This window comes from Pagrus pagrus, assembly GCF_965226575.1.
Source record: "Pagrus pagrus genome assembly, chromosome: 10".
NCBI classification, from domain to species: domain Eukaryota; kingdom Metazoa; phylum Chordata; class Actinopteri; order Spariformes; family Sparidae; genus Pagrus; species Pagrus pagrus.
This window is the reverse complement of record NC_140194.1, coordinates 1,891,396-1,906,299: the sequence shown is the minus strand read 5'-3', so window position 1 is coordinate 1,906,299 and position 14,904 is coordinate 1,891,396. Positions and strand designations below refer to the sequence as shown.

The 14,904-nt window shown below is 40.9% G+C and overlaps 1 protein-coding gene across 1 annotated transcript in view; it reads right to left on the bottom strand.

Moving 5' to 3' along the window:
- LOC311263842 (voltage-dependent calcium channel subunit alpha-2/delta-4-like) overlaps positions 1-14,904 on the bottom strand; it is a gene marked incomplete at its 5' end in the record, with an annotated part of 65,587 nt that overhangs the window by 36,405 nt on the left and 14,278 nt on the right. Inside the window, 21 exons of the mRNA XM_084364179.1 lie at positions 248-316; positions 405-526; positions 829-921; positions 1,447-1,537; positions 1,696-1,793; positions 2,695-2,740; positions 2,996-3,063; positions 3,792-3,853; positions 4,483-4,554; positions 5,799-5,885; positions 6,137-6,211; positions 6,378-6,458; positions 7,477-7,554; positions 8,943-8,960; positions 9,175-9,308; positions 9,420-9,498; positions 9,826-9,939; positions 10,640-10,729; positions 12,021-12,095; positions 12,958-13,108; positions 14,573-14,633. Of these exons, the coding sequence (XP_084220305.1) occupies positions 248-316; positions 405-526; positions 829-921; positions 1,447-1,537; positions 1,696-1,793; positions 2,695-2,740; positions 2,996-3,063; positions 3,792-3,853; positions 4,483-4,554; positions 5,799-5,885; positions 6,137-6,211; positions 6,378-6,458; positions 7,477-7,554; positions 8,943-8,960; positions 9,175-9,308; positions 9,420-9,498; positions 9,826-9,939; positions 10,640-10,729; positions 12,021-12,095; positions 12,958-13,108; positions 14,573-14,633 (1,764 nt within the window). The remainder of the gene's footprint in view (positions 1-247; positions 317-404; positions 527-828; positions 922-1,446; positions 1,538-1,695; positions 1,794-2,694; positions 2,741-2,995; positions 3,064-3,791; positions 3,854-4,482; positions 4,555-5,798; positions 5,886-6,136; positions 6,212-6,377; positions 6,459-7,476; positions 7,555-8,942; positions 8,961-9,174; positions 9,309-9,419; positions 9,499-9,825; positions 9,940-10,639; positions 10,730-12,020; positions 12,096-12,957; positions 13,109-14,572; positions 14,634-14,904) is intronic.

The following is a 14,904-nucleotide window of genomic DNA, read 5'->3' as shown; positions in this document are numbered from 1 at the left end:
CAACATATCTTCAAACTGACACTACTGACTTTTTAAGACCTTCTAAGGTCTTTTTGAGGAAATTAAATGTACTAAACGTACTCGTACTGTGTGCGATCAACCAACATTTGATGTAAAATGAGCCAGTGAAGAAAAGAGTAAAAAAGTAATAAAACAGTCTCAACATCCAAGACCAACATACTCCACTGTCACATTTTAAAAGATTTCCCAGTTTGTTTTGAATCAGAGCGGCAGCAGAGTGACTCACCTCCAGCCATGGCCGTCTTTCCTTCAGATGACACCGTCACTGCTGTCGTCGCTATGATGAACTTCACTCCTGTGGAGAGAAGATTTACCTCAGGATCAGCTCATTAGAAACATATCAAATTAAGTGAAATAAATGTCGAGCTGCCGTGTAGACTGACCTTTGTCGTTGACGGGGTAGTAGAAGAAGCTTCCAGGCGTGTTTTCCACAGCCAGGCGGTACCACAGAGGGAAGTGATCCACGGTGAACAGGTTGTCTTTATCAGCCGGAGTCAGAAACTTTCTGTCGAGTGGAAGTTTAACTTCAGATGACATTTTATTTTGAAACTTTCGGCAGAAATTAACTTGTGAATTATTCCGGAAAAATGTAATTGTTTAATTTAATCCCTGCATTGTAGCATCGTGGCACCGTGTTCAGAGCCGGGTGTCGTCACTGATTATCTGAATCGATTTGATTCTCACCCACAAGGGCCTGCTTCGGTTTCAGATCCGATTCAATAACAATTATCAGTTCAGGATATTTCAGTGACGATCACAGTTTTGCTTCAATGTGACAGAGATTCTGAGAGAACATGGAAACATTACTTTGCCACTCTGGCCTCCACTCCTGCGTATCTTATGATCCTCATCAGGCCGGCACGAGTACCGAGGAAGGCCGTCTCCACTCCAGGCTCCACCCTACGCACACAGACAGACAGACAGACAGACAGACAGACAGACAGGCACACACACACACACGCGCACACGCGCACACACGCACACACGCACACACACACACACACACACACACACACACACACACACACACACCAGAGGATGTTACAGTTATCTCTACGGGGCTCATTTTATCTTTTTGTTACGTTAATGACTGGATCACAATCATCTAATGAGATCAGATTACTGGTATAACAGACACAAGGGACATTGTTCTGCTTTGAGTACTTTTTCCTGATTATACTTACATAATTTTACTTGAGTAATATTTACAACACAGGACTTTGACTTTCAGTGAGGTATGAGCACTTTCACTGAGGTAAACAATCTGAATACTTCCTCTAACGCTGGTCAGTCTGCAGAATGACGGCTATTTCTTTACTCTTTGACAAAAAAATATTTCCTGCAGATGTTTCTACTGACTCTTGTATTTTTGGGTGAACCGACCCTTTAACACTTCTTATATAAAATAAATACGTCAAATCTCACCTGTCATTGAGCATCAGGGCGTTCCAGTAGGCTTCGAGTGGAGCCGTTACCACGGCGTCAAACAACGTCTGCTGCAGCAACACCTCATCACCTAGACAACGGACAGACCAGGTCAAACAGGCCAAATAAACACTCATCATCATCATCATCATCAACATCTGATCATCAGATTCCCATTCCCAAAAAGGAGTTGCTATAAACCCAGCGTGGAGCGAACACAAATGTCTGAAGTTAGTGTAGAAAACTTACACTCCAGGTCGGGTTCCTTCCCCAGCAGGTAGCGGATGGCGGCCTGAAGCTGAGTGTATTTCCGGTGGGCGGGGTCGATGTCCGTCTCACAGTAAGTCCTGAGGAAAAGAGGTTTATGGATATTGTTAGGACAAACTGCTACACAGAAACCTGCCCACACGCTGTTGGGAGTTTAATACGTTTTCAGCTGATTCTCAAAGTTTAAAGGAAAAAAATACGAGATACTTTGACTCTGAGAAGATTTCAGGGATAAAGAAAAAAGTTTAATCATGCAAATCCTGACTTTTGCTTTGTACTCATGCCTCTAATCTTCTTTTAATCCACCACTTGAATCTGATCCACCCACTGAACAAGCAACCACAACATCACCAGACCCCCTTAACAAATTGTCTGATTTTGAAAGTTGTTGCATGAAGAGAAACTTAAACTTTGTGACACTTTGCCACGACAAATTCTAAATCATTGGAGCTTCTTGTAAATTCAGCATTAAATGAAAACAGTAAGTTGTTTGTTTCCTTGTAAAAAGTGTCAGTTTGTGGCAGCATGGCTGTACCAGCCTGTCTGCTTCTGTGTCTAAAGTGCTGAAGTCTTACCTGCCAACATTTAGCAGCTGTTTGAACACACTGTTTACACTGATTTCACCATTTACACTCAATTTATGAAAGAAGAAACATTTTATTGATCTAAACATGTCACATTTTACAAATACACTAAACAGTAACCAGTATAGGCGACTTCTTTGTCCCTGTGGAGAAAGTCCACGGGTCCAGAGTGGAGAGTGAGATCTGATCACAAGTGGTAACACAGGACAGATGTTTACAACAGGTCTGAACAGCTTCTTGGACTCTCATAACACACAAATGACTTAAGCAGGCTGAAAATCCTTCTGCTGATTTATTTGACTCATCTGAGTCTTCTGCACATATAAACTGATTAAAGGTTGAATTGCTGAGTCCTGCAGAAATCTACTGTCTTTAATATCAGTTCATGTTTACGTACCACTCAGTGGCGATGCTGAGGTCCGGGGAGGTGAGATCATGCAGGCCTGCAGAGGAAGACACAAACACTGAAGTTACTTCAAATGAAAACCGATAACTTCCCTTCAGTTTGAGAAGCTGCTGTGGAGATGTGGTTGATTCATGTGTACGAGGTTTGACTTTTCTATGCATGAATAAACACATCCACACATACTGTGGTTTTAGCATGTTGATGTCTACGTTGTATTTTTCTAACCAGCTGCAGCATCTGATACACCAGTTAATTTAAGGTCTGTGCAGCAGGGAATTGTGGGAAATCCTACCTTCCTCCACAGACACATTTCCCACGAACATCACCCGTCCGTGACCCCTCGTCAGCACCATGCCGAAGCTGCAGAGACAGAGAGACAGAGGAACCTGTGAACACTGACCGCACTTCTACTGTTAATCATATTGAGTGTAAAGTGCTGCCCTCTAGTGGTCGAAGCACACAGATACAATCAGAAGTATAAAAAGTAAAAACAACAACAATACAGTTTGGGGGCATTTCCATAAAGATGATAGAGACCGGCCGGTGCTGGATTTATGAGGATGATATATTCTGATTGAAATCTTTTACAATCAGACTAAGACATGCACTGAGTTGAACATTAAAATCCAGTTTAATCTTCATCAACTCATCAGGGAAATTTGTTTAAAAACAAGCCAAGTTGCTGCCATAAAATAATATTACAATATTTTTAGGCCATGTCGGGATCTATGATGTATATGATGTAAAGCACTTCATAAATGTTAGGACTGGGCGACAAAATCAAATGTCACAATATTTTTGACCAAATAGGTAATTTTTGTCCTCTGAGAACAGCTCGTTTATTCACTTATGGAAAAAATACACACTTCTGAGTTTGTGTTATTACCTCATTCATATTAAATATATACTAATATATTTCATATTAAATATTAAAATTCTGAATTTGAATTTCTTCTCCAAAACTACATGAACTCCTTTACTCCTTTAAACAGGACATGTTGATAAAAAGTCATGTAAGCAGAAACAGAAAGTTAAAACATCAGTTTGACATCTTTTTAAAAGGCCTGATGGACAAACAGCTGATTTACCTGAAAGGAGTCTCATCAATGTTTGTGTAGAAGTAATCGTTGGTGAGGTAAAGAGGTCGTTTCTGTTGGAGGAGAACAGGAACATTTGAACTTTTCAGTCATTAATGAAACATCCGGTGAAGAGCTGAAAGCAGCTTGTTGCGTCTGTATATTCATTCAGTCTGATCACTTAGATTAGATCTCAGAATACTAAGTCTCATGTTTGGCTTGGGTCTCATTACAAAACACTGACTGGCCTCTGTTAGCCTGAACTGTTAGCTGGTCAACTGGCCGACAGTTTTATCTAATAAATACTGATGTCGAAGATAAAATGCTAATGCTAGCCTCTGCTAGCTTCTTTAACTAAAATAATTGATGGTATTTCAAAAGCACAACCAGCTGTTCCTATCAACTGAAGATCAATTAGAGAGTTCTTCCTCTTCTGCTTTGAAATAAGTAGTTGTTAATTAACTTACAAAAACATTACTGCCATCTACTGAACAGGAGGGAGACTACAGATCTGTCCTGATACATACAGTATAATATAAAGTCTACATTACTGCATGTACTCATGTACTCACAAACCATCAAAGAAACCTAAATGACATATTATTATTATTATATTATTATAATATTATCATAAACATATTATTTATATTGTATATATTAAGACACTGTGATTAACTCGTTGTGAACTGATTGAGTCACTCACTCCTTTATCCACTGAAGCTCTGACGTTCAGGCTGGTGCTGCCAGTCTGTCCCTTCACCATGGCTGTTCTCAGCTGTGAGGTAAGAACAAGTTTAAAACAAAGTTAAAAGAGTTTCTTCCTTGTATGCTGGGTTCAAACGACGTGATATTTCTGTCAGTAGGATGGTCACGAGTTATCAGAGATGGAGATGGACAGGCGGTTTGGTGCGGCGTCAGCAGTACAATTTACCAGTCGATCTATGGTCATGAGATCTGGGTAGTTACTGAAAGAATCACATCGCAGACACGAGTGACTGAAGTGAGTTTTCTTGAGAGATAGGACATCCGGAGGGAGCTCGGAGTAGAGCCACTGCTCCTTCGTATCAAAGTAGCCAGCTGAGGTGGTTGAACATCTGATTAGGATGGACTGCCTTCCTTTAGAGGGTTTGTGGGCACGTCCGACTGGGAGAAGCCCTTTGAGGAGACCCAGAACTCACTGGAGGGATTATACATCTCATCTGGCCTGGGAATGCCTCGGGATCCCCCAGGAAGAGCTGGGAAGAGTTGCTGGGGAGGGGAATGCCCTGCTTAGCATGCTGCCACTGCGACCAGACCCCGTATAAGTGGAAGAAAATGGCTGGCTGGCGCACATGACAGACTACACGTTGGTCCCAATCATAGCTCACCGTCTTTCATTACCTGACAAGGACAGGATGTCATCAGGAGGGATGAGCTAGAGATCGACTTCCAGGCAACAAGAAAGTAAACAAACATGGCATCTGAAGCGGTGTGCATGATACTGGCTGCCAGCAAAAGAAGAAATAATAACGATTTCCTGATTCTCTCACTCCTACTTCACTTCATCATGTTAACAGTTTTAGAGCGTTCTCTGCTCTTATAGTTCAACATCACCAAACACATGGAGGAGTTTGTCATGCTCGGTGAGAGAAAGCAAAAAATTCGGACCCGCTCGTCTCTGTGAAGACGTTGTGAGGCCTCCAGATGCAGCGCTGGTTGTCGTCCACCATGATTTACTACACAGGATAAAACTGTCCCATGCCCTTTTTTGTTCCTGACAGCCTACTTGTGTCGGGTCGGGTCATTATCGAGCTTATATCATGTCTTCTGAACCTGGTTTGAGATTATACAAGCAGATTTCAATATGTGGAAGGTTTCAGTCCAACACTGAAACACTGGTCATCCACTACACCAAATTTTGCAAGTTGAGATTCATCCGGTGATCTCAGAAAAACATTTATAATACTAACCTCAAACAACGTGTGTGTGTGTGTGTGTGTGTGTGTGTGTGTGTGTGTGTGTGTGTGTGTGTGTGGTTACCCTCTCCTCCGTATCCTCCCACTCCACTTCAGACAGATCCACACTGTTGTAGTTTGGCTTCGGCTTCAGTTTCTTTCCATCTTTATACTGTCAGACAGAGGACACACTGTTACTGTGTGTGTGTGTGTGTGTGTGTGTGTGTGTGTGTGTGTGTGTGTGTGTGTGTGTGTGTGTGCGCGCATGTCAGTAGTGAAATACTGTACAACTGTCCTTATAAATACTTAATACGCTCTAATGTACCCTCCAGTACACCTCTTACTTTAAATAGAGGTGCAGTGAATCAGAGCTGCTGCAGCTCGACACAAACACGTCCTCTGCAGGACCCAGATGGGACTCACCAGAGGTCGAAGGTCAGGGTGAGCCAGGATGTAACCGTTGTTGGTGATGAGGAAGGAGTAGCCGTGAGCTCCCAGCTGTGGAAGAAGAAGAAGAAACACATGAGAGGAAGATGAAGGAGCGATGACATTTAAAGCTTTTATTGTGAAATCTGACATCTGATCTTTTAGTCTGAATTAAAAACAGGAAATGGAAAATATTCAAACATTTCCAAAAACAACTTTCCCACAGGCCTGAGCTCACCATGTATCTGGGTGACAGCTTCATCACCTCCATCAGGGGGATGTCAGAGCCGACCACACCCAGCAGGATCCCATGGGACAGCTGGAGAGACAGGCAGAGGGGTCAAAACAAGGCACTAAAACCTACTTTATTATGTTTGTGATGTGACGTACAATTTAAAATGTAACGACAATGTTTATAGTCACTCTTGGCCTGTTTCCTGCTCCTGTGGAAGTACAACGTGGCTTCTGTGAGTTTTTGTTCTTTGGTTGGTTTTTCTGTTATTGTTGTTTTTGCAAACAAGACAATTTTTAATTTCATAATTCTGAATTTTTCATGTTTATATCCGCTATCTGCTAAAAGCTGTATTCCCCGTCATCACTGACACGTGAGGTCAGCGCGTTCAAAGTATCGTCTCACTTGTGATAACAACACGTGATGATCTCAACTTTCCAAGTGATGTCAGAGATTTCGCTGCTATAAGTTTGTCAGCTGTGTTCCGGTTTGTTTTCATTTATAATAAATGAGTCGTAGCAGGTAAGACATCAAAGAATGACAAGAAAAACAGAAAAAAAGTCTGATGGATTTTTCCTGTATGATTGTTGACGATCGGCACAAAATGGCTGCTCTAGACAGAAATCCTCTCCAGACTCGATGACCTCCTGTTAATGCTGCGTATTATTCACAGTTAACACAGCTTGTCATCAAGCTAACATGTTAGAATGCATGTTAGCAGTTAGCATTATAACATGCAAACTGTTGACATGTGTGTTTAAACTCTTCTTCGCACATGGGCAAAATTCAAATATTCAATCTTGAATGATCTCCCGAATTAAATTTACACAGTAGCATGAACTGATGATGCTTGTACTCATGTTGTCCTATCAGTAAATTAGGCTATTTGCTATCTAATTGCTCTGAAACACAAAATGGAGGAAAACCATAAAAAACAAAATGTAACTACAATAAAACCTGCTATCAGTTGAGATATTTCACTCTGGACCAAAAAAGAACAGGCCAACTAACAAAGCTATCGTCTGAACCAGCTGATCACCACTTTAAGAACAGCAACACATTTGTTTTGTTTTATTTGGATAAATAAATGTGAGCTGACACTGACCGTTTCCTTCTTCTTGCTGAAGACTGGCATGGCCACTGAGGTCATCAGCAGCAGACTCTGAGCCTTGGTGTTGAAGAGCTGGCACACAACAGAGCATTCAACACACACTCTGCTGATTTTTATATAAACACACACTTTAAAAGTAGGAAACGATGGATCAAGGAAAAGATTTTGAAAGATGGGTTGACATGTAAAATGGCAGCACACAACATCACATCACGGTGGTTCGGTTTTAAAGTACTATGTTGGACAAAATACCAGGACCAACTTTCATCTAATGCAGTCTAATGTCCAGTGATGTGATGTCATTTTGTCTATATTTGTTTTAAAGCTTATTCTTTGTCTATTTTATATTCTGTATATGAAGTATTGTGATGAACTGCAGATGGAGCTGTAGGACTGCTTTAGTTCTGTGTAAATTTAAAACCCCTGGTGGTAAAAACACTATAGTCCAAACAAGTGGTTCTCAACATGAGGGACAAATTAAGATGTGTTTACAGAATTTCACCTCATTTATTCTACTGGTTACTTTATTTAGTGGTTTTAATTCATACGCCCTGTTAGTGGAGCCATTATTGCATTTGTCATGTTTAACTACTGTATGTTTGTCTGTTGCCAGTGTTGTTGTAAAAGGTGTGTAAAGATTGATGCCTTGTCGTCTACTGCAGTCTGTTCCTACAGGTACAAATAAAGTAACCTGAAAACGGACAGCAAACAAAACCTAAAGATCTTCTGTACTGTTGTTCCTAAAGAAACACTTCAGATGTTTTGAAACTAATTTGTGAACAGTGATGAAATGTACGTAAGTATATTTACTCAAGTACTGTACTTAAGTACAATTCTGAGATACTTGAGTATTTCCATTTTCTATGACTTTATACTTCCACTCTACTACATTTTGGAGGAAATTATTGTACTTAGTACTATACTACATTTACTTGATTACTTATGTTACTAGTAGCCCAGAACATCACTGGTACCATCTACACAGCATCAGTGACATTGGTGAAGTGAGATGTCCTCTCAGAGTCCAATGGAAACTAAAAGACAACACCCAACATTTTCTTTTACTTGTACTTTTGATACTTGAGGACTTTTACTTTATTGCATGAATACTTTTACACATCTTTACTTTTACTCAAGTAGACTTTTGGGTACTTTTCACAACACTATTGTGTTAAATTTCAAAGCGTCAAAGAAGAGGATTTTTGTTATTGTTGTCAGGCAGCAGGAGCAACATTTAAGTGAAAACACGTCTCTTCTCTTTGTCTTTCTCCTCCTTGGTCAGTCTCCATCAGTCTTTGTCCTGTCTACTTTATAACTGTTTGATTAATTGTGAAGTAAAACCAGAAAACACAAACATTTATCTCAGTACTCAAGGAGTCTGAAGGTGTCTAGAGCCAAACATGTTAACTACATTAACTGTTTATCCAAAACTACAACTTCTTCTTCTACTCCTTCTTTACCTCTTTGGTGTTGGGAAGCTGCCGGAGCGATGGAGGGAAAGGCCCAGAGGATCATGGGAGAATGAGCCGAAACACAGGGAGGAGAAAAGACGGACAGATGAAGTGAAGTGGCAATGATGACAATGATGATGATGATGATGTATGTGGACTTTAAGGAGCAGTTCACCACAAGTGAAAATCACTTCATGTCTGATCCTCCTATAAGCTCTGTGATTGGTTCAGTTCGGCTCACCACAGTGTCCATGTAGGCTTCCGTCCAAATGATGTCGTGGTCGTGGTTGATGACCATCGGTCGGCTGAGCACGTGCAGGTACTCCATGACGTTCTCCTGCACGTCGGCCAGCGTGGAGATGTGTGTGTAGTAACCTGAGATCACACACAGAAACACACACACTCAGGGTGTGAGTACATGTAGAAAGACAGGCAAGACACACACACAGCCACACACACACACACAGCCACACACACACAGCTGACCTTTGTTGTTGCAGGCGATCCACTTGGTGTTTTGGGCGAAGGTCATCTCTCTGCCAATCAGGTAGGTGAAGACTCGCACCTGAACAGAGAAACACACCTGTTGTTGGTGCTGCAAAGAACCGGATCGCTGTTTGTCCTCAGAGAACAAATACCAACAACACTGGACTCAACATGATTTTATTCATTCACTGAATCTATGATGGAGACGTGAAACAGAAATGGTGATCCAGACAGAATAGCATTGTGAAAGTGAGGTTTAAAGGGAACCAATCTAAACGCTGATGGTGTCATTACACTGTCACCATTACATTGTACAGTCAGCGTTTACTTCATAATGAGAATTGAAGCACAACTTCTCTACAGCCAGTCTAAGTTGAGGGGCGTCTGGTCTCGGCTCGGTTCTCACCCTGCGCTCAGGCCAGTTGAACTCCTCGAAGACGGACTCGAAGTCCTCCATGGCTCCATCCGTGATCAGCATGATGGCCTGGTTACACATGCTGCCCTGACCGTTCGCCCTCGCCTGCACACGCACGCACACACGCACACACACACACAGTTTATACAGAGAAAAACCTTTTAACAACGTCTAAGACCCAGCTATACTCTGCTGTGCTGCATGCATAACTGATGATTTATTCTTAGAGTTTGCGTCAGTGCTGGATTACTGGCCAAGCAAAGCAGGGACAATCGCAGCATCCCAAACCCCCAGGTTCACTGTGTGTCAAGTTTTAAAAGCTTCAACATGTAGCAAATACTCTGTGGTGTACCATCCACATACAGTATATACATAATACATCTGCTTAGGCTAAAGGCTTTTGAAACGTCCTGCAGGAGTCAACGGCAACAACAAAATAATTCATTTTGAAATTATTTTGGAGATTCAAAGTCAGTGAAGATGTTTCTCTTCTGATTAAAGTGTCTGAGTGAACCTTCAGACTGTACATTTTGTTTTGTTAGTTATCTTGTGCAATATAACCTTTTATTAGTTCTCAGTCTCATTGTATACACCTTTTCTCTTTTAGTTGTTATGGTAGTTATTGTTGTGTACTGTATATTTGGCGGAGATGTCAGGAGTGTTACTCCTTTTACACTTTTTATTATCAGTCCATAGTGTTTCTGTATTTTTTATGCTACAGTAATTTGAGAGTTCAGGATTAATGATGTTTCATCTTATGTTGTTTATTGAAGAATCTGTCCTGTGATCATTAAAGGACTCAAACCTCATTGAGGATTTTGAAGGATTCCTTCATCGCGTTCTTGATCTTCGCTTCTCCTTTAACGTGCAGCTCCTCCACCAGCAGCTTGAAGTGCTACGAGAGAAAGAGGCAGAAAGAGACGTTATCATCATAAACAGATCGTACTGTAGAGACATGAAGACGGTTTTCTTTGTCAATATTTTAAGATTGTTGTCTTGGAAACACAATTAAGGGAAATCAAATTTCAGAAAAATATTGTTGCAGGATTGGTATGACCATAACGAAAAACATAATGGCCGAAGCATTGCACTAAGAGTGGGTGTAACAACCCTTTAATTACAACACTTTGTCGCTTTGCTGTGTTTTAAGAAGCCTTGTTAACACCCTGACCACAGGACTGCAGGTGACATTTTTACCCATGAATGACCAAATGTTTGTTAATTTGCCGTCTTCCTTCTTAATTAAACTAAACAAAACATCATAATGAAATCTATACATCTACATTTACTGTTTACTTCTTGAACAGTATACTGGACTCAAACAGCACAAACGAAACCAAAACCATCCAAACATAAGTGCTTGATGAACAAACATTAAATCAAAATTCATTGTGTGTTATAGTGTATAGTGTGTTTTCTGAACAGACAGGCTGTCATTGTCTACACATTGGTACAGGTAAGAAGCTGCGCACTGTCCCTCTCAAATAACCAAACAAATAAATAAATAAATAAATGAAATTAAAATGTGAGAAGAAAAAGGAATCACTTAATATAAATACTAATATTAATATATACTGTACATAAATATATTACATAAATGAAAAGAGCTTTCATTCCCCCGTTACATTTTTAGTTTCCTGTTTTCGGAGTTAATAAAATGTGGATGCTTATTCCCGAATTTTGAGAAATTTGGTTCCCAGACAGGTTTCAGTCTGGGTCACTGAGTGAGGATGTGCTGCCCTGCGAGCACAGTTGCTCCTCTTTTGATAAACTCTAAAACTATTTTTATCGGGGTTGATGACACTGTGGTGGCTGAATGACCCTTTTACCAAATCAGAATTCTAGATTTAACCCTTAAACCAAGTCTGGATAAAATGTCCTCACTGTCTGAAAATGTCCTCACGTTAAAAGTCTCAAACTCATATTGGTCCTCTAAACACACACACACACACACAGACAGACACACACACACACACACACACACACACACACACACACACACTCACACACACAGCTCCAGGTTAACTGATGTCAGTCCAAGAAGTAGGTCAAGAGGTTGATCTGATGATGGCATTGAGGGGATTCCTGCGTGTCTGTGTGTGTGTGTGTGTGTGTGTGTGTGTGTGTGTGTGTGTGTTGGCCGCTCAGCTCTTTAAACCTCCATGAAGCAGATAATTAGATCTTACCTCTCTGTTGTCCAAGTCAGCCTGGACCAGAGTCCCTCTGAAGCACGGCTCCACGTAGCGAACGTAGTCCGTGTACTGCACACAGGAGGAGACGGGTTCAGTGTTCGGACCAAAGCCTTCACGCAGTCACAAGCAGGACTACAAAACTTCCAGTGCATGTAATGTAACCGAGTACAAGCTGAAACTGGGCTTAAGTCACCGCTTAAGTCAGCGCTGGTTGGACTAAACAAATATGTGACAGTTTCAGTTTGGGCTGACGACAACTCTCACCGTTTTCAGAATTTCTACAAGCAAACCAATCAATGGATTAACAGAGAAAATAATCAGCAGAATGAACCAGAATGAAAATAAGCACACAAACTAGAATTATTTACTGGCGGTTGTACGCCTCCGTGCACCAGTCAAGTTGCTGCTCCAGAACTGTGGCGTTGAATAATGACCAGAACATTTTTTACAGAATATTATGATGTCACAGTGCATTTAACCTCTGACCTTTTGGATATCAAATGTCATGACTTCACCATTTTATCCTATTGGACATTTGTATGTCAAATCTTATTGTAATGATTGTATGAAGCAGCTGTTTCTACAAAATTTGAAGAAATTCCCTCAATGCATCCGAGATATCTTGTCACGAGGATGAGACGGGTGGACGTACAGGAAGACGACCTGAAAACATGACGCCTCCGGCCACAGCGGTCACTGTCACAGAGGCACGAATAGTTCAAAATGAGTTCCACTTCAACCAACTACAACCGTAAACTCAACAGCCCTTTCTCTCCGTTTTCTCTGGTTATGTAGCATCAAATTAAATCCTTCTACTGCCGAGAGCGGCCAGTTTTATGTGAGGGCCATCTTTCTATCTTTAAGTAAACAATCTGATTAAGTAATGTAACTGTGTTTGCTTGGTGAAATATGTTTGCGTGTGTTTTCTCACAGCGATGACGTTGACGAAGTCGTTCTCTCCCAGTGTGTCCAGGATGGTGTTGATGGTGTGTTTGGCGATGGTCATCTTCAGTCCCTTCATGCTGCCGCTGATGTCCACCATGATGATGATGTCTTTGGGAGACGTGGCTGCCTGGATGTACCTGAACACAGCACGACGCTCACTGATCATAATTCACACGATGACACATTTATTCATGATCCACTTTTCACTGCATTTATTAATAGAGCGAATGCCAAAACCTCCGACAATATCAACAGTTATAATATAAATAAATACATAAAAGGAGTAAATACAGTAAAAAATAAATAGATAAAGTTATAAAAAGTGATCAGGTACATTTAAACCAAAGGATGAGTTCAGTGAGTATTTTGTCTGTTTATAAACTGAAGTGTCTCCACGTTATTGATATAAACATTTTAAAATGTGTCACTCTTGAGTTGCAGCATCTCCCAGCAGATGCATGCAGCAGCTTTTCTAGCTCAGCTGCAGTAATGCGGCGTGACGATGCGTTCAGGGACATATGCAGCTCTCTGGTATTATTTAGAAATGCATGAACAGTCGCATATGGTGCCATGTGGGCTGCAGTGACCCGGCCAGCTAAGGAGCAGCTTATCGTCTTTTCCAGAGGATCAGGACTCTGGCTGGCCGCTGCTCAGTCGACACACAGCCAACAGGACGACCGCCTCAGGCCGACTGAAACTCAGCGACACACAGGAGTGTTTTCCCTTTTTGTATTAACTCTCATTTCTCTTGTAATGTGTCACAAATAAAGTAAACCACAAAAAAAGAGTTGGTGAAGTTGTCAATGTTGTGTTTTTACTGTCAGAGGTGTAAACTGAACTGGTTGGTCAATTTTGAGGTAGTAGTTTGTGATTTGTGGGTTATAAAACAACATATTAAGAGTCTTCAGACTGTGTTTATGAGGGTTAACTTGTGATCACAGTTCCTGCGATTCACATCATGTTTTTAGAGATGTTTCTTCTTCCCACGTGACTGATTTACTTTCAGCTAAAACATCCTTTATACCAGAACTTTAGTCCATTCTAACATGCTAACAATAAACAATGTTAAATATTTTATTTTCAAAAGAGGAAGAACTCTATGCCCATAATGCCCAAACTGAAGTTGCTTTAGTGGTGTTGGCAGCAGTGAAATATATTGTAGTTGTCTTCGGTAAAACCTATGAACAGACTCAGTTCACAGCACCGTGCAGTTGGGCTTCATGTTCCTGTTTCCAGTTCTGCAGGCAGGCTGACACCTTCATCAACGGACTAAATTTAGCAGCCCATCTGTTTACAGCAGACCAGATAATTACTGAATATAGTTTATATCTGTGAATAAACCTTGTACAATGGATTCCTTCAAATACAACATGCAATATCACTAAAGACCCGAATGTAAACCTCACAGCGGCGCTAAAGGAAAAGTCAGAGGTTAAAAAAAATCTTTAGGATTCGTCCTCTGCACCACATCAGTATCTACGTCAGTTTCATGAACATCCATCCTGTAATTGTTCAGATGTTTCCGTCTGGAAAGTGGAGGACTGACTGACTGCATCACCATGTTATTGTTTAGATGTGAGAAGCTGTTTGACTGAACTCACCAGTTTCTGTTCCTGCAGTCAAAAGCTGCGACACCGTTGGAGTCTGGAGTCCATTTAATACCTGACGGAGACACGTGGAGTCAGTTCACAGCGTTTCTGACACTGATAAAATCATTACAGCATCAAAAAAACATTTCAACACATTATGTCGTCTGTACACGTTAGAAATCTACTGCAGATTCATGAACAGTTTTATTTTGTTTTCTCATTAAATGATATTAAATGTTATAATTTTGAAAGAACAAAGAAACCAGTTAGTTCAGGTTGTGTTCTCATTGAGAGAAATCAAATACAAAGAACAAAACATATAAACAGTAACTAAGTACTATGAT